The sequence below is a fragment of the Merops nubicus genome, unplaced genomic scaffold, assembly GCF_000691845.1.
Source record: "Merops nubicus isolate BGI_N331 unplaced genomic scaffold, ASM69184v1 scaffold22080, whole genome shotgun sequence".
Classification (NCBI taxonomy): domain Eukaryota; kingdom Metazoa; phylum Chordata; class Aves; order Coraciiformes; family Meropidae; genus Merops; species Merops nubicus.
This window is the reverse complement of record NW_008584099.1, coordinates 15,632-32,450: the sequence shown is the minus strand read 5'-3', so window position 1 is coordinate 32,450 and position 16,819 is coordinate 15,632. Positions and strand designations below refer to the sequence as shown.

The 16,819-nt window shown below is 44.8% G+C and overlaps 1 protein-coding gene across 1 annotated transcript; it reads left to right on the top strand.

The window, feature by feature from the left end:
• Positions 1–4,738: 4,738 nt before the first annotated feature.
• LOC103775664 (nuclear factor 1 A-type) lies at positions 4,739–5,279 on the top strand (the record flags this gene model as incomplete). The annotated part of the gene is made up of 1 exon (XM_008943137.1): positions 4,739–5,279. A coding segment is annotated over exon 1 (418 nt), but the record flags the coding sequence as incomplete, so codon positions are not given.
• Positions 5,280–16,819: the final 11,540 nt, after the last annotated feature.

Genomic DNA, 16,819 nt, shown 5'->3' with positions numbered 1-16,819 from the left:
GCCTGGTGCGCAGAAGCCAGGCCGGCGGGGCACGAAACTCCACCGGGCTTAAAACCCGTACACTTGATGAAAGGCAGGAGGGCAGCGGGGAGCAGAGGGACTTTGAGGAGGACATGGGATGCAACTCAAGTGCTCTGCCTGGCCAAAGTTTGTGCCTTTAATTCAACTCTGAAAAAATACCTGGGTTTTGTCAGCTCTGCTCCTGCAGGAGGGCCAGCCACCGGCTCCTCGCCACATCGCTTTGCATCCGCACGTGGAGCTGCTTGGGTTTAGTAGGCCCAGTTGCACATTAAGGAGAGAAAATAAATGCACGGGCCGGTTGCTCCCTGTCCTGGTCCCCCTCCTTTTTTTTTTTTTTTTAAATTAATTAATTTTTTTTTTTTTTAAAGCAAAAAAAAAGCCAGGCACTGTGCTTTTACTCAGTTTTGCAAATCTCGCATTCTTGTTGCACGTTTGGAAAAGTAATGCAAGGATTAGAGGCCTCCTGACAAACTCTTCCCTCCGAAGGAGCAATGAGGTGATTCTGTCATTTTCTGCACAAGAAGGGGCTGAGCCCTGAGCAATCGCAACCAATTTCCTATTTTTCATTTCAGGAGCTTTTACTGATAGGAGTTTTGGGACAAAGATTCCAATCTCGCATTCTTGTTGCACGTTTGGAAAAGTAATGCAAGGATTAGAGGCCTCCTGACAAACTCTTCCCTCCGAAGGAGCAATGAGGTGATTCTGTCATTTTCTGCACAAGAAGGGGCTGAGCCCTGAGCAATCGCAACCAATTTCCTATTTTTCATTTCAGGAGCTTTTACTGATAGGAGTTTTGGGACAAAGATTCCACACACACCCCTTTTTTTTTTTTTTTTTTTTTTTTTTTTTTTTTTTTTTTTTTTTTTTTTGTGTGTGTGTGTGTTGAGTTTTGGTTCAGATTTAAAGGGAAGCTTTCGAAAGTGGGTTGGAAAAGGAAAACAAACAGAAATCCTGGTTATGAGCGTGTTTATCCAAGCGCTGGGACTGAAATGGCACGAAGCATTTTGTATCATCTGTCAGGAAAAATCTAAACGTCGTTCCATTTACATATCTGCTGAAGAGCTAGGAAATAGTTGGGGAACATATGCACATCTCCTAATAGATTTACAAGCAAATGGATTGTAAAAATATTAACAAGGGTCGCTGTAGCTGGCTTAATTTCAAAAAGATCAGCAGAAATATATTGTTTCAGAAGACTCCTTTGCGGTGTTACATTATTGCGGGCTCCTGTGGGCTGGGTTTAGGGGCTCTTTTGTAGTAAGCTTTTTTGGGTTTCTGGGGGATTTTTTGCACCTTTCTGAAGAGCAGAGGAGAATTTCAGTGTAAGCAAGACAGAATTGTCCGGCCCAAATTTTAGGTGCTGCTTAGAAACAGGCTGCTCTCGGAAGAGCTGTATCCTCAAACTTTGGAGAGTAGTGCCATGAAAAAGAAAACAAAAAAAAAACCCAAAAAAAACCAAACTTACTTTTTATTCTCGCTCTCTCAGCTTTGTGGTGACTTTTATTTTTAGGTGACCCATCAAACGCCGAGGGGGGGAAGCAAACGTCTTTATCAAATACTTTGAAAGTTTCCCTTAAAGCTAACTTGGGGAAAGGCAAAGATCATCTGCCCTTCCACCAGTTACTTAAAACCTTGATATTTTTCAGCGAGGCTGCAGACGAGTCTCCACATCTGTTAGCACACTTGCAGTGACACATTTCCCAAACTTTTTTTCTTTTTTTTTTTTTTTTTGGAGTGGGGACTATAATAACACAGAAATAAATAATTGCATTGTGCAGAAACTGCTCCCCCTTCCTCGTCCCCGCTTCCAGCCCAATTTTGTTTGATCAGTCCTGAGTGCTTTTATTTCCACTTCGACTTTGCTAATACCTTGCCGCCGAGATTGGAGGGGTGCGATTTTATGGAGCGGCGTGTTTACCAAGACAGTTTGAAAGTTGGTCTGTTTATGAGTCATTAACCTATTCTCCTCATACACCATTTTGAAAAGACACATTGGAGTCTAATAGGGACGTGCACACCTCGCGCGCCGAGCAGCGGTGCTTTGCATTTCCTTCAGCCATGCACCCTGACTTTATATCAAAAAGCATCTTTTAAAATTTTTTTTTTTCCCCTCCTCCTGAAGTCTTTTAAAGTGGGGTTTATGGTGTGTGGGTTTGGGGTTTTTTTTTTGGTGTTTTTACCTCCCCTTTCAGGTTCACATCGTAGAAATCAGCTGTAGCGCAGGTTAAAGCGACTCTCTCTTGGACAGTGTCCAGCGTCGAGCCAAAAAAGTCCCGAGCACATGAGATCAGTCAGGACAAAGCGCTGCTTAAAGCAGAAAAGTTAAAATATTTCAGGATGTACCAAGACGTGTTTAGAAGCTGGGGAGGCTGGAAGTGCTCCCCTGGCTCATTGTGGGTCTGTCGAGGTTCTGCTGTGTGTGTACTTTCGCAGATAAACTTCCACTTGACAAAAGGCCCTTTTTCCTTGGCTCTCCTCGAGTGGGGAAGGACAGGAGGGATCAGAAGGGAGGGTTTATTATTTTTAATAGCTTGTACAGACCTGTAGTTTTTATATTTTTATTATTTTTTTTCTCCCCCCCCGTCCCTGCGAGAGCTGTTTCTGGTGGGTGAGAGCAGCTCCATGTGCTGGGATTGTGCCTCCTCTCACTTTTTGAATCTGCCGACTGCAAACTCACAGCAATCCTTTTCTTTTCTTTTCTTTTCCTTTTTTTTTTTTTTTTTTTTTAAAACTTTATTGAAATTTGAAACTATGATCTTTTCCAGTGGAAAGGGGGGGAAGAGGAATGTGCCAATCATTGGACTGATTTATTTTATTTTACCTGCTTATATTTTAATAATCATTCATAGTACTTGTGATTACTCCCGCTCTGTTGTACTGTAGTGCTGGTTTCGGTACTTTTTAACAATTTCTGTTTAAAATAAAATAAATGCTGAGGTATTACCTATAGATTTAAGTATTTGCAATTCAGAGGCCACTCACAATAAGTGCGATGAAAGCTTTTGGGATGTCAGCAGAAGGTCTTGAATTACGACAGCATTTTGCTGATAGATATTTCTACTACTGATACCTCGATTTTTCATAATTTTTGTAAAGGAAATGCAAGTTAGAATAAGGTGGTAAAAGGAAGTAAGATGTCTGTTTTAATAACAATATTTGCACGACCTAAATGATTTGGGTAGGAAATGTACTCCATGGGATAATTAAAAGAAGGGAAAAAAAAAAAAAAAAGTTAGTTAATCTGAAAAATCCCCAGTGTTGTCTTGCAAGGGTAGACAGCGGGTGGCTTTTACCACGCTGGGGGAAACGTTGCACAAATTACTTTATTTTTTCCCTCCTGGAGGGCCCAATCCTGAGGGAAGGAGGAACTCGGCCCCTGGAAGCAGGGACGTGCCCAGCACGCAGAGCTGGATCAGGCCCCCACAGGCTAGATACCTTTTCATGTGTAGCCCCAAGTTCAGTCATTCATTTATTCAGAGAAAAACAACCAGCATGGCCCCAGTATATTATAATATGTTTTGATCTCCTTGGCTGATTTATGTCGTACTCTTTGAGGAATTTTTAAAAAAAAAAAAAAAAAAAATATTGAGGGGGGGTCTTTCTTGCAATTTTTTTTTTTTTTTTATTGTCTGCATAATTTTAATCACGATTCTTTCTGTGCCGAGGAAGAGGGGTGATCTTTAACTCATCGTTACACAAAGCAAGCAGTGTCTCCGGATGGCCAAACTAACTTTCCAAGTAGGGCATTTCTTTTTAAATATATGAAAGTACGACACGATGTGTAAAGGAAAAATCAATAATTCTTTGCGTATTTGCACAAGTCGTGCTAAGGTTTTCTGTTACAGGAAAATTTGAAAAATGCGGTTTCTTTATATTTTATAGAAAGGCTCAGAGTTTGGCTTGCCCTAATATGCCCAAATATCAGCTGGTTTTTTTTTTTTTTTTTTTCTTTTTTTGCCAAAAAAAAAAAAAAATTTTTTTTTTTTTTTTAATTTCCTTTTTGACTAAATACAAACAAAACTTTTTTTTTTTTTTTAAAAAGTGAGACTTTTTCTAGGATTTTAGTGTTACTGTTGTGCACGCGGGATAAATCGTCGGCGTTACTTTCTACTCCCTTCGCCGTTTGGGAAACGGAGAGAAAAGCACCCTTCATTGTATTTGTATATGCAGCTATATGGGCATTTTACTATACTGCCTGCTGCTATTTCCAAATATATCTTAGCGAAAGTTTTACTATACTTTAGACTTCCCCATACAAACATTGATTGGCATCCAAATGTTTAGGATTTGCCAAATTGGCGGGCATACGCTGGCTACACCGCAAGCAGCGGGGTCAGGGAGAGAGCAAAGGGAGATACACGCTCCGTGAGTGGACTCGCAGCAGGGCTTTTGCCTTTTAACTCATTCCACCTGTTTTTTTAGGTGATTTGGGGACCGGGGAAAGGGCCCCGTCGCTGCACCTTCTCTGCCTGGGTGCTTGTTGGGTGTTGGACCCCGCTTTTGAGGGGTGGGAGCAGGGGTTTTGGGTCGGTGCGAGGTGATGCGGCGGTGGCGGGGTCGGGGTCTGTCGGCAAGGGATGCGAGGCCCGCACCCATAAAACGTATAAACACCCTCCTCGTTCTCACCATCCTGGCGAGCCTTAGCGCTTTCATGCAAAAACCCCGTTTCTGCAGGCTTTTTGTTGATGGTTTCGTTGACATCGACCCTTCTCTGTAACTTTTTCAGGATGAATTTCATCCCTTCATCGAAGCACTTCTGCCTCACGTCCGAGCGTTTGCGTACACGTGGTTCAACCTGCAAGCCCGAAAAAGAAAATACTTCAAAAAACATGAAAAACGCATGTCTAAAGAGGAAGAGAGAGCCGTGAAGGACGAACTGCTAAGTGAAAAACCCGAGGTAAAGCAAAAATGGGCATCCAGACTTCTGGCAAAGCTCCGGAAAGATATCAGGCCTGAATTTCGGGAGGATTTTGTTCTCACAGTCACAGGAAAAAAGCCTCCGTGTTGCGTTCTTTCCAATCCAGACCAGAAGGGCAAGATGAGAAGAATTGACTGCCTTCGCCAGGCAGATAAGGTCTGGAGATTGGACCTTGTTATGGTGATTTTATTTAAAGGTATTCCGCTCGAAAGTACTGATGGCGAGCGCCTTGTAAAGTCCCCACAGTGCTCTAACCCCGGGCTGTGCGTACAGCCCCACCATATAGGAGTTTCTGTTAAGGAACTCGATTTATATTTGGCATACTTTGTGCACGCAGCAGGTAAGTGCTTTTCTATACCACCTTCTCCAACTTTTCGGTTTATCTCTGTGCTGGGTGCCGTGCCACGGCGGCGGCTGCATGAGCCGGGGAGGGAGCAGGGGATGCCGGTTCTCACCCTCCCGGGGTGGTGAGGAGAGTGCCAAAACTCCCCTCCTTTTTTTTTCTTTTCTTTTTTTTTTTTTTTTTTCTTTTACTGTGGGCTTTTAAGGTGCAGCCATGTAAAAGCGGCTCTCGTTTTCCTGGGGTTAACGGCGTTTCGGGCCACCTTCACAGGTGTTTTCAGAAATGTTGTCCTAGGAGGGATCGCAGCTGGACGTGGCTTCCTTTATCCTGATCTTGGGGGAAAGCAGATCGATTTTAATTTATTTTTTTAAAATAAAAGTTGTATATGTTACGCACAAAGTAATCGGGGAGGGCTAGAAGTGCCTGAGGCCTGTGGGTTGGGAGTAGCATGTATCCTCACCCCATGGGGAAGGTATGGGGAATGTAAATCCCACAGGATTGGGCTCGGAGAGAAAGGAGAAGACGGACCCTCAGTGGTGATCCCAGTCATCAGGTCTGAGCAACCACAAAACAAACCCCTGGGTATATATATTTATATATGGGAAAAGGAGGCCTGAAAAAAACCACCCTGAAATACCACAATTTATACACTTAGAAGCTGAGCAGGTCCTGAAACAAATTTCTGGGTTTGATAATATTGTGCTTAGGGGGGGGGGAGGCTGAGCTGTTCTTGCATATGATGAAGATCTTGGGATCTCTGACTCCAGCGTACACCCTGCCGCAGAGTGACTCGGTGTGCTTGCAGGATGTGTAGTACGTTGGCTGGATAAAATAATATGCTATTGTAGTTCTCCTGAATGATTATATTGCAGAAATATGTGCGCATGTGAAGTGCTAGGCCCCGTTTTTCATGTATGGTTTGTATAGGTCCCCCTGGGTTTCAGCAGGACTTGCAAGTTGAGGGGCTGGATGGGGTGGAAAAAAGAAAGCGGGGGGAGAGGAATCCTGGTAGTAGAAACCCCTTCTCTATAAATATACATTGGTAAAAAAACTGAGGAAATTGCAGCACTGGAAGCCTGCATTTCCCATGCCACCTTCTTTTGGAGGGTCTTGCAGAAAGTTTTGTCTACCCTGAAGTTTTTCTGCACTGAGTCACTGCGGTGGTTGTTGCGATAGGCAGCGTCGCCGCTGTGATTGTACGGGTACGATCCCTGTTCAGAAATAACTTGTGAGTATCCTCATGGTATTTCCTACAGATAAGCTGTGAAATTTACTTTGCACTTCGGTGCAATGTGGTAAATCCTATTGCACGTTTATGGCGAAGGGGAGGTACGCAAATATTGTGGAAAAGTATTTATTTACTCTGCGATTTATTATGGGGCATGGTGAAGGAAGGATTACCATTAATGACTAACCGAAGGGAGATCGGGGCTGGGGCACGTTGTGGGTTCACTCCTGTTCCATCAGCATCCCTGAGGAGACCAGGGACTCGCATCCCTTTTGTCTGCCTCAGTTTCCTCCTCTGCACATCGGAGCGGGTTGATGCGCTTACAGTGCTTTGATATCCACAGCTGAAAATCACTATGTACTGCTGTAGGACACACAGGTTTTTATTAATTTGTTTTTTATATAGCGTGGTGCTGGTCAATACTGGTCCGTATTGTCTCCTAAGTGAAACGCAGCCTTCTATGGAGTGCAGAAGTTGTTAACAGACACCAACAGTCTTGGTTTAGCCTGCATGTAGGGTCACAAAAATGTAGGATGTGGAGAAAAGGACCAAACCCAAGGGTGTAAGTGCTCCAGGGAGCTTGAAAGGATCTTCTCCCTGCTGTAACCGTCAGGCAATAGACGCTATAAAAGTTCAGTGTTGTGATTAGGGATATACCATCTTATCAGCATGCTGTTGGCAAACAGTAGCCTCGATAGGGAACTCTTTATTTATTTCTGCCTTCCTCATCAACAGGCAGCAATTGCACTAATTGTTCTTTGGACTAGATGTCTGCCACGGAAACTTAGCGCGAGGCTTAGCCTGGGTGTTTTTTTGGGGTTAGATGTGTGGTTTTGTGCGAGCAGCGCCGCGCTCCCGCAGCCCGCACCGCTCCGTGGTGTTGGCCGTTGTTTGCCGATCGCACGCATCGCATTGTGCTCGTAATGCGGTAGCGCGTGCTGGCGCATTCCCTGCTAAACCTCACCAGGGAGGGGGACAGAACAATTTGGAGGAGGTAGCACAGCGTGGTCACCATCTACATCGCTTCACGGAGGTGTCGCGAAAACCTCGCGGAGAGGCTACCTTTTATTTTCCCCCTTTTTACCCTTTTTTTCCCCCCCCTTCGATGTATCCCAGCAGTCTTTGTTACACCTGAACATTGGCCAAGTTGACAGCCATTGGTTCCCGCAGACCCGCAGTAATGGCAGCTTGTGCCGGGTGCGCAACAGGAAAATTACAAAAGAAAAAAAATATTAAGGGTCCTTTGTCTCAAACTCCATCAGACCTCGGGCCCCGAATGTATGGACCGCTTATTTTATAAATAAGGAAGTTGCCAGCGCAAATATTAGGTAGGCTGGTCAACTTACATATAGCGGATTTGACAAGCATCTGCTATAGTACAGAAGATTTGTAAACACTAAACAATGTTTTTACCTCCTTAAAAGTTTTGAGAAGTTGCCAGTATTGGCAGGAGGCACAGACTCTGAAACGTGCTTGAAGATACGTGCCAAAACCATTGTGACCTTTTCACCCATAGTGCTCGCTTCTCTTTTTCTTGTTGTTTTAATTTTTTTTTTTTTTTTCCCACTCTTAGTCTTCTTTTTTTCGGGGAGAGTGTTCTCTTCCAAGATGCCCTTATTCAAGATGACTTCGGCAGCGAGATGTCCCTTTCCTTCTAAACATGTACGATAATTATTGCTTTGAATCCATGCTTTTTCTTCAGTAGGCACTATCATCTGTAAGGGAACACATGTGCACAGATTTAAATAGTGCTTCTTACAAAGCTACTGAAATCAATTATTCTCTTTAAGAACTTGCTAGAAAGAGAAAACAAAAATATGTTTAATGGCGAACTACATGTCATTTTTGTTTTTTTTTTTTTTTTTTTTTAAAAAAAAAAGGGGAGGGAAAAAAAAAAGGAAGATTGGTGTTTTGTGAATTAGAGGTTGACCAGAAAATGTATTGAAATCTAGAGTGTCGCTCTCAGTTTGCAGTTTCTAATCTGCTTAACTAAATGCAGGCGGCATTTTCATACCCTGAACTTGGGTTCACTTTTTAGTTTTCACTTATTCTCTGCTTGTATCAAATGACAAGTTGGAAACCATTGTGGCAAACCGTTTTCTTTGTGGGAGTCAAACAGTAAAGCTAATTTATGGCCGGTCCTTTACCAGATGATCTGTATCAGAATCTACAATATACTAGGCACGTGGCAAGGTCACAATTTAAGTTGTTAAGGTCACAACCTTAGCCACCAGGCATTTGACCTTTTAGATAAAGTTAACCTTTGTTCATTAGTAGGCACTCAACCGAGAACTTTCTGGAGTTTTTTACTGCTTTGGAGTTCCTTCTGCTAATGTGATCAGATTGGAGAATAGATTCGCCATGGAGGTAGTTAAATTTTGTGAGAGGTCACAGTTTTTTTAGAGACTCCTTCAGTGGACGAAGCTGGATGGCAGGCCAGGAGGCGATGCTGCAATGCCCGATTTATTTTTTTGGACAGCCATCGTTATGCGCTTGGGGCGAGAATTAAGCTAGCGAGGTATTTGTGGCAGAGAAAATCTTTTAATCTTTCAGAAGGACATTTAAAAACCTGAAATTTAAGAAAAATCTGGGGACAGGGTTTTATTTACACAAGCTCATTTTTCTGTTTGCGTTTAGAATAGAAGCCAGTGAAGATGCAAGAAGTCAGCCTCGTTTCTGCGGCTGTGAAAACGTACTTAGCGTCTAAACGTGCTCTGTGGCTAATTGCCTGGGCAATAATATATAGCCCATGACCTTGAACTTTAAGCAGACCCATTTTATGTTCCCATCGTGGGATTTAAAACATTTCTACTTGGGCCGCCGCGAAGAGGCATTGTTGGGTATAACCCAAAGATTGGTTAATGCAGGAGGCGACTGCAGATAGCCAAAATACCCATGAAGGTGTCCGGGAGTCCGAAAGGTACATCAGGGCTTTGCGCCGTGATCTTTTAGTACAATTGGTATTGATTGTTGCTGCATTAATCCTGTTAATAGCCGCAGCCGGTTCGGCGTGTCGCAGGGACGCGAGGGGTGTCCTGACAATTCTCTACATCACCAAAAGAGCTGTCGCAGCGTCTTGAACTCCTGAGAGCTGCTTTGCCAAAGTGGAGCGCTCGGCACTGGAAACTATTGCCGGCTCATATAGAAACTCACACCGTATTGTTTACTTAATTATGCTGCAGCGAAGGCTCATTTTTAATTATTTAGCTGACTTTCGCGCTTTGCTGTGATACCACGTTTATTATTTAATTTAAAATCAAAAGAGCCGCGCGCTACTGTTAGTTTTTGATGCGTTTTACTTTTGTTTTGGCTACGTTATTGTCATTCCATCGTACAGTAATCCAGATAGCCGTGATATGCAGATTGGCCAGATGGTCATGTTAACAGATTGAGAACCCACTTCCCACTGCTAAAGAGCAGGTGTAAGATCAGTGGGCTTTTTTTTTTTTTTTCTCCCCCCCTCCTTTCCTCCCAAGTTTCAACCAAAATGCTCTTTAGACAGCTCGTAGTGGTAGTTAAAAAGGGGCACATTTCAAATGGTGTTTGTTCTGTGGAGATAATATAGAATATATATGTTGTTTTTACATGTATCTGAAGACTTAAAGCATCCGTGACATTCCCTGCTTTTGAAAACTTACCTCCATCCTGTGGCTGTTCCAGTGTACATCCAAAATGGCCCTTAAAGTTTTGTTTGTGATGTTAACAGTCCCTACGCATTTCTACAGACAGGTTACGTTTACTCTTCCCCCCCCCAAAAAAAAACAACGCTCAGTCAGCTTTGCAGCAGGTATTTCCTATGCTTAGACTGTACAGGGCTTCCTGTGCAGTTCAGTGTTCAGCCGGGATCTTAGTTTTTTGGGGGATCATAGGGGTGTTTTTGTTCTCCATTAATTTTTGCCATGGTGAAACTTCTGTAGTTTTAAAGAAAAAAGTGAGATGGAGGCATCTTAAGACATTTCTGCCCTCAAGGAATACCAGAGGGAGGCAGATTCCGCATTGCCTTAGCCTTATAAAAGGTGCCCATAAAAAGTCAGTGGTGGGATCCTGGGTCTATATCTCGGTTGGGAGAGGTGGGGAGATGACAGCTACAGCTCCTCAACACCCCAAATTTCATGCACCCACCTATCACAGGCATGCAGGAAATGCAGCCATCTACACACCCCGTGTGGTGCGGAAGGATATCTCCATCTCTCGATGCTCCCCGCTTTGGGGAGCAGGACCCACTGCTTTCTGCAGCCATGAGCGGGGTGGTAGCTGACAGAAGCAGGATTTAGGTGGGACAACTGCTGTCCCCATGCAGCTGTAACTGAGCCGGTGAGTATCCATGATAATTCAGATACTAACTGGTGCGGCACTTGGGGCGGTCTGCTCTATCACGAACCCCTGGCAGGAGTTCAGTCATGTGGTTTAGCTTTCCCCTTTCTCCAACAACAACAACAGCAGCAGCAACAACAAATAAACACGGATAAAGGCGTATTTCGTGTGCCCAGGATGTTTTCCAGGTGATGGGTTCGACTGGTATAAGGGGGCATTATTTCCGTACCTCCCTGTCCCGATGAGCTTCGAGGTGCAGAAGCTGAAGAAGCCTTTGAATGGTAAGAAAGTTGCCCAGTGCTGCTGGCTTGTCTACAAGCGACTGCACTTTTATATTTCCCTTCTTTTCCACCCAATGATGAATAGCATTAATTTAGATCTATTTAAGGCAAGTGTGGGAGAAACCACAATCTTTGTTGTGGTCACTGCTGTACACAGCGGGGCTGAATGTTTCTCTTGGTTAAGGCCTCAAAGCTGAATCTGGAGAACCCGAAACATCGTGTCAGCTTTTCAAACCTTTCAAAGAGACAGTGGAATCCTAATTGTTCATAAAACCCACTATTTGTTATTACAATTATGTATTTTCTCTCCATTCGGATGTAAAGGAAAGGGCATCCCTTCTTTTCCATGCCTTGGGCTTCTTCACAGCTCCTCCTCCTCCTCCTCCTCCCCTCAGTGCTTTGGGGTCAGGCACCAGCTGAGGCTTTCAGAACCACAAAACAAACCCCAGCCCGCTGCTCTGTAAAACTTCAACCCCTCCCCAAAAGCCTGGGCTTTGCCACACACGTCCCAAAGTTGGACCCTCCGGGGCGTGGGGACTGTCCCCAGTGGGATGGCTTTTGGGTCATCCTTCATGGGAGCCGTGGGTCCAGCTCTGCCCGTGCTACCTTCCATGCAGGCGAGGGCTGGAGCTGCTGATTAAATTACAGGCTGTAAATTCAAGGCAAATTATTTTAGCCTCCGAACAGCAGCCGACCCTGAAGGTTTCTTTGTGACAGTGAGGGCTTTTGGTAGATAAGAGTTGTTGTTGGACTAAAATTTATTTTACACTCTTTGGTTTTTCCATTCATGTGGTGCTTTTTGTTCATTTAACCTTTGGTTGCTGTTCACTATCATGTGCGTTATGGTAGCCACCAAAAAGGCCAGCTGGGATCAGCACATGGGTCATGGTGCCCATGATATGTGGTGCAGCTTTAGCCGGGCAAGTTCTTTGTGGGAGAGTTGCAACATTTTATGCCCAACTGCAAGGGCAGCGTGCCAGCCGATCCCCTCCTCACGGTGTCATTAATTTTGAAGAGTTAACAGTGTATTTATATATTTTTTGGAAGTGTTTCTAGCTAGCGTGGCTCCACGTCCCCACCCAGGGGATGGACGTGGGCGCGTGAGCTGAGCCCCGTGCGTGGCATCGGGAGGAGGACGTGGCCCCGTAGATTGGGTGGTTTCGGGCTGGATTTGTAGCCGCTGCCTGTGAAGTACACGAGTGCCTCCATTTTGTGTGCCAGCCTCTCACGTGCGAGCGCAAAATGGAGAGCTGCGCCGCTGAGCCTCGCCCGTCAGCGATGCTCATGGGTAGGTGCCTGTTGCCCGCGGTCCCTGCACCGCCGCTGCGCATGCAGACCCACGGTGAGGCCCAGGAGGGGGTATCCCAAGCTCATACATCCATCCTTCCTCCTAAGGGGGTCTCAGTCTCTTCTCCTGGTCCGTAATATCCACTCTCCTGGTCCAAGCTCTCTCCTGGTGTCACAGCAAGCTGGCACGTTGGCTCTTTGGCCAGCAGGAAGGGCCCCGGGGAGCCGTTCTTCCTTCTCCACGGGCTTTGGTACACATCAGTGCCATTAGGTTAGCAAGATAAAATCAGGACGGGTTTAATGACACACTACTCAGAAAGTTTCCTGGACTTTATTGGTCATAAATTGGACCTGGGTCGTGTTATTTACACATGAGGATTAAAAAGCTGCAAACAACTGTGTGATTTTTAGGGGCTGAAAGCAATTAGCATATGTGGGTAGGAGGATACACTGCATGTCTGCGTTCCTTTAAAATATAAATCACAGTTATTTAATTATGTTTTGAGAGGGCAGATTTAAGGATATACTGCAAAATGCATTACCTATTATACCAACACGATAATCTTATTAACCTTGCTTTCTACTTTTTAATTTTATTGTGCACCCTGTACAACTCTTATGATATCAAAAATAATTACCTGGGGAATACATGATGTCAGAGGTCCGATATGACATTTATCTTCACAAGTGAGGAGACGACAATCTCGTGCACTGCATAGCAGCCCGGGAGGCATCGGGCAGGTCCACCCTGGGACAGGCAGTGAAAATAGGTGTCGTGGGATGGTATTTAACGTCTGTAAGTGTGTGTTTGCAGAGCTCTGTTACGGCAGAGGGGTGGCTTCACCAAACTTGATGCAGTTCACCGTTCTTGGGCTTCCCGTGAATGTTTCACTTGCACGTGCCATACAGCTCCCATATGTAAGCCAATTTATCAGTGTGGCTCCACAATCCAGCCCTGATTCCAGTTGGATCTCGTGTTAAACCCCTACGCTCTCCATCCCATCCCTCCTCAGGGCAGCGCCTCTCTTTTTCTTTTTATCCATCTCTCCTAATTTTGCATAGGTGTTGATATTTCCCCCTTTATTTGGTGAGGGAATGGGTGAGGAGGAACAAACGCCATAATAATGTCCCTTTTCAGAAGAATATAGTTTAATTTTGTGTGTGCGTGCAGCAGCTGCCATTGGCAAGCTGTCGTCTTTGTTGCCATGGGCTTTTTTCTTTTTTCTTTTTTTTTTTTTTTTTGCATGTGTGCCAGAACATGATTGGATGTTTCAGCATGTTCATGTTTTGGGGTGAGAGATATCTCTAGGGAAGGACAAAATTGTTGTGAGGTTGGTGGGTTTCCAAGAAAGGGTGCTTCAGACAGGTGAGCTGGTTGTGCTGGAGAGAGTCATGCAAGCGTGGTGCCTGGTAGTGGTTTGGTTGATGGGGTAAAACTCACTGGTGCACTGGACTTCTTGATGATGTAAAAAGGCCATTTAAAAACATCACAGGAGAATGTGTCATTGAGGTGTCCTCCAGCAGGACACCCATGGGGCACAGCAGGAAGCCCTTGGTGCTACTTGGTCAGTGGGTTTCTCTTGCTCATCTTGCCTGCCTGGTGCACACACTCCAGGGGTGATCATGCCCATCCCTAACTCTCACTGATGCCACAGGGAGCTGGATGGTGGCACCAATGAGTCTCTGCTGCCCGAGACCCCAAGCAGTGATATGTGGGCCTGGACAGGGCTTGCAGTGTGTGGGGATGGAACACAGTGTCCACAGGATGTAAAACTAGCACGGCATTGCCTGCGAGAGCTGCAGGTGACAGTCCTGTGGACCTGCCACCGTGGCACTTAGCCCTGGCCACAGAGGTGTAGCCAGTGCTTTTCCTGCTCCTTGGTTTTATCCATCTGTCATACTCTTAATATGCTCATAGCTTCAGTGTCTAAACCTACTCTGCACTGTGCTGCTATTGCCCCATGTTAAATACAGTTAGACTTGGTAATCTTAAAGGTCTTTTCCAACCTAAATGATTCTGTGATCCTCAGCAATACCTGATGGGAGAGCAGGAGCGTGTCTCAGCCTGGGAAACCCGTTGTGTGGCTGTGGGGCTCATCGCTAGCTGCAAAACAGCTTTGCAAACTAGGGGGGAAATATTTTGTAGGGAGGCACCTCCGTGCAGACCTCTTAGGCTTGGACTAGTCCTAAACTGGAGCACTTGGTGAGGGGAAAGTTCGCAGGGCGAGTGCAGGTACTGTGCACAGCCTGTTGAAGTTTTCAGGAGCAAGAAAAATGATGAAGAACAAAATGCAAAGTGTTGAGATGAGCTCATTCATGTATTTTTCTATGTCTATAGATTTAGTCTGGTGTATGAGATACAGATAATGAGCTGCAGGAGCTTTGTGGTAAATATTGCCTGCTTAAATGAGTGATTTTGTGTTTAAAGCCACTACGTGCATTACAAAATACATTGTAATGCTCTGAAAGAGCAGGGATGAACCCCTGTAAAGGTATCAAATGAAAAGACAAGTTAGATAGTTGCTGCATTTATTGCCAACAATAACACCTACTGGTGATTTTAATGTAGAAATATATTGTCAAACAGATTTCATCCTAAGGATTTTCACTCAAAATTTTGCCGGATCTTTTTTAACCAACACGGTTTTAATTCAATATGGAAGAAAACGGCCAAATCCCTGAATGATGCTGGAAACTTTAGGGTAAAATTTAAATTTAATTATGTTCTTTTTCTTTTTTCTTTTAAGGCAAAGTAGTTTCAAGTAAATCAGAAGAATGAATTCTTTGTATCAGATGCTTTTCTAAAGCCCAGCTATTGTTGCAGTCCCTTTTAGGGAGGATGGCCAGTGCAATGCTTTTATTGTGTGATGACGAGGACTTTTCCTGACGTGATGAGGACTTCATTAAAAATAGCTAACAAACCTATTTACATTCGTTTCTGTGTTGGAAAGTAAAAAGTCATCGTTGCTGAGCTAAAAAGTAAATCCTGCATCATTTTGTTTGAAAGCTTCACAAACGGCTTGTCTGACTGCGGGAGGATCAGCCTCAACAGCGGCCAGATCCTAGGTTGGATACTGCTGGAAAAGTTAGGAGAAAGACAGGGCAGAAGTGGGATTTTTGTGGTCAAGACCTTTTTTTAAAATTTTTTTCCTCTGTAGTGAAGGAAATTGGCTTCACCAGCTCTGGCTTAGGTTCTTCCTGAGCAGATGCAGGGATCTCGGTGCTGTTTGGGGTCGCACACTTGCTTCTCAGGGTGCCTGTGGACACATGAGTGTGATATGTAGGCAAAATAATATGCTCAATGCCCACTTTAAATGTGCATATTATTTCTTTTTCTGGTCAAAAGTTGGAGGCCAAAATCGTGATGGGGACTGAGAGCGTACCGGTTGTTTTCCACGTGCGTGGTCTTTAGTACTAAACTCTCCTATACTGGAGTGAGTTGTGTCTCGGGGTGAGCAGACCCAGGGCTTGAAGCTGTGGGACGAGGATGCTACAAGCAGGGTCCCCATCCCAGCACAGAGCTCGGTTATCTGCCGCGGTCCCGCGCGGAGCACGGGGACTTCTTCACGTGCCCTTCGTGCAGGCGGCAACCTGGCTGAGGACTATTTGTGGTCCCTGTACTGTGCTGAAGGACTCCCGTGGAAAAAATCAGTGTCTAGAGTTTTAATTCCTGAACGTCCTGTTCTTGGGGTAGGTTTTCCATGAAGTGGGTGGCTGAGAAAGTCCCACTTTTCCCCCCATTCCTGGCTGAATCTCTCCCTGATATTGACCTTTGCAAGCAGCTTTGTTTGCTCAGGGCTGAGTTATCCGTGGCTGCTCGATGCCTTCATCACTGTCGTGGGCCATGGAGCTTGTGAGGTCCAGCCTGGCTCGGGGTCCTGGCAGAGCCACCACCAGCAGCAGGGCTGGGCGTAGGGAAGGCGTGAGTGTCAGAGATACAAAGTCAGGACACGCGGGATGCTTGGGAAGAATGAAATGAAAAAAAAATGGATGTTTTGATCCACGTGGTCCTGAAATACAGGGCAACTCATTTAAGTTGATAAACATGCTTTGAAAGCTTCAGAAAAACTTTCTCTGGTCGCACAAGCTGTATCTAATATTAATAATATTTCCTCATTAAAAGGGCTGAAAGATTTCTCAGGCAGCCTTGCTCATGTAGATCCTTTTTTGAACAAGCTTCGTCTACCTTAGCAACTTCTCCAGGGAACTTTCCAGCTCCATGCTGGGGCTGCTGGTGCGGCTCGAGGACGGGTCAGTGGCCATGGAGGCATTTAACATTTTAATTGCCTTCTTATACCGATTGCGGCGATGACCTGTTTGTTTGGATTATATCTCTTTTTTCATATTTAAAAAAAAAGAAAAAGAAAGAAAACAAAGGAAGTACAGTGCTGTGCACAGAACAGTTATTAAAAACAGTTGGGAAGCAT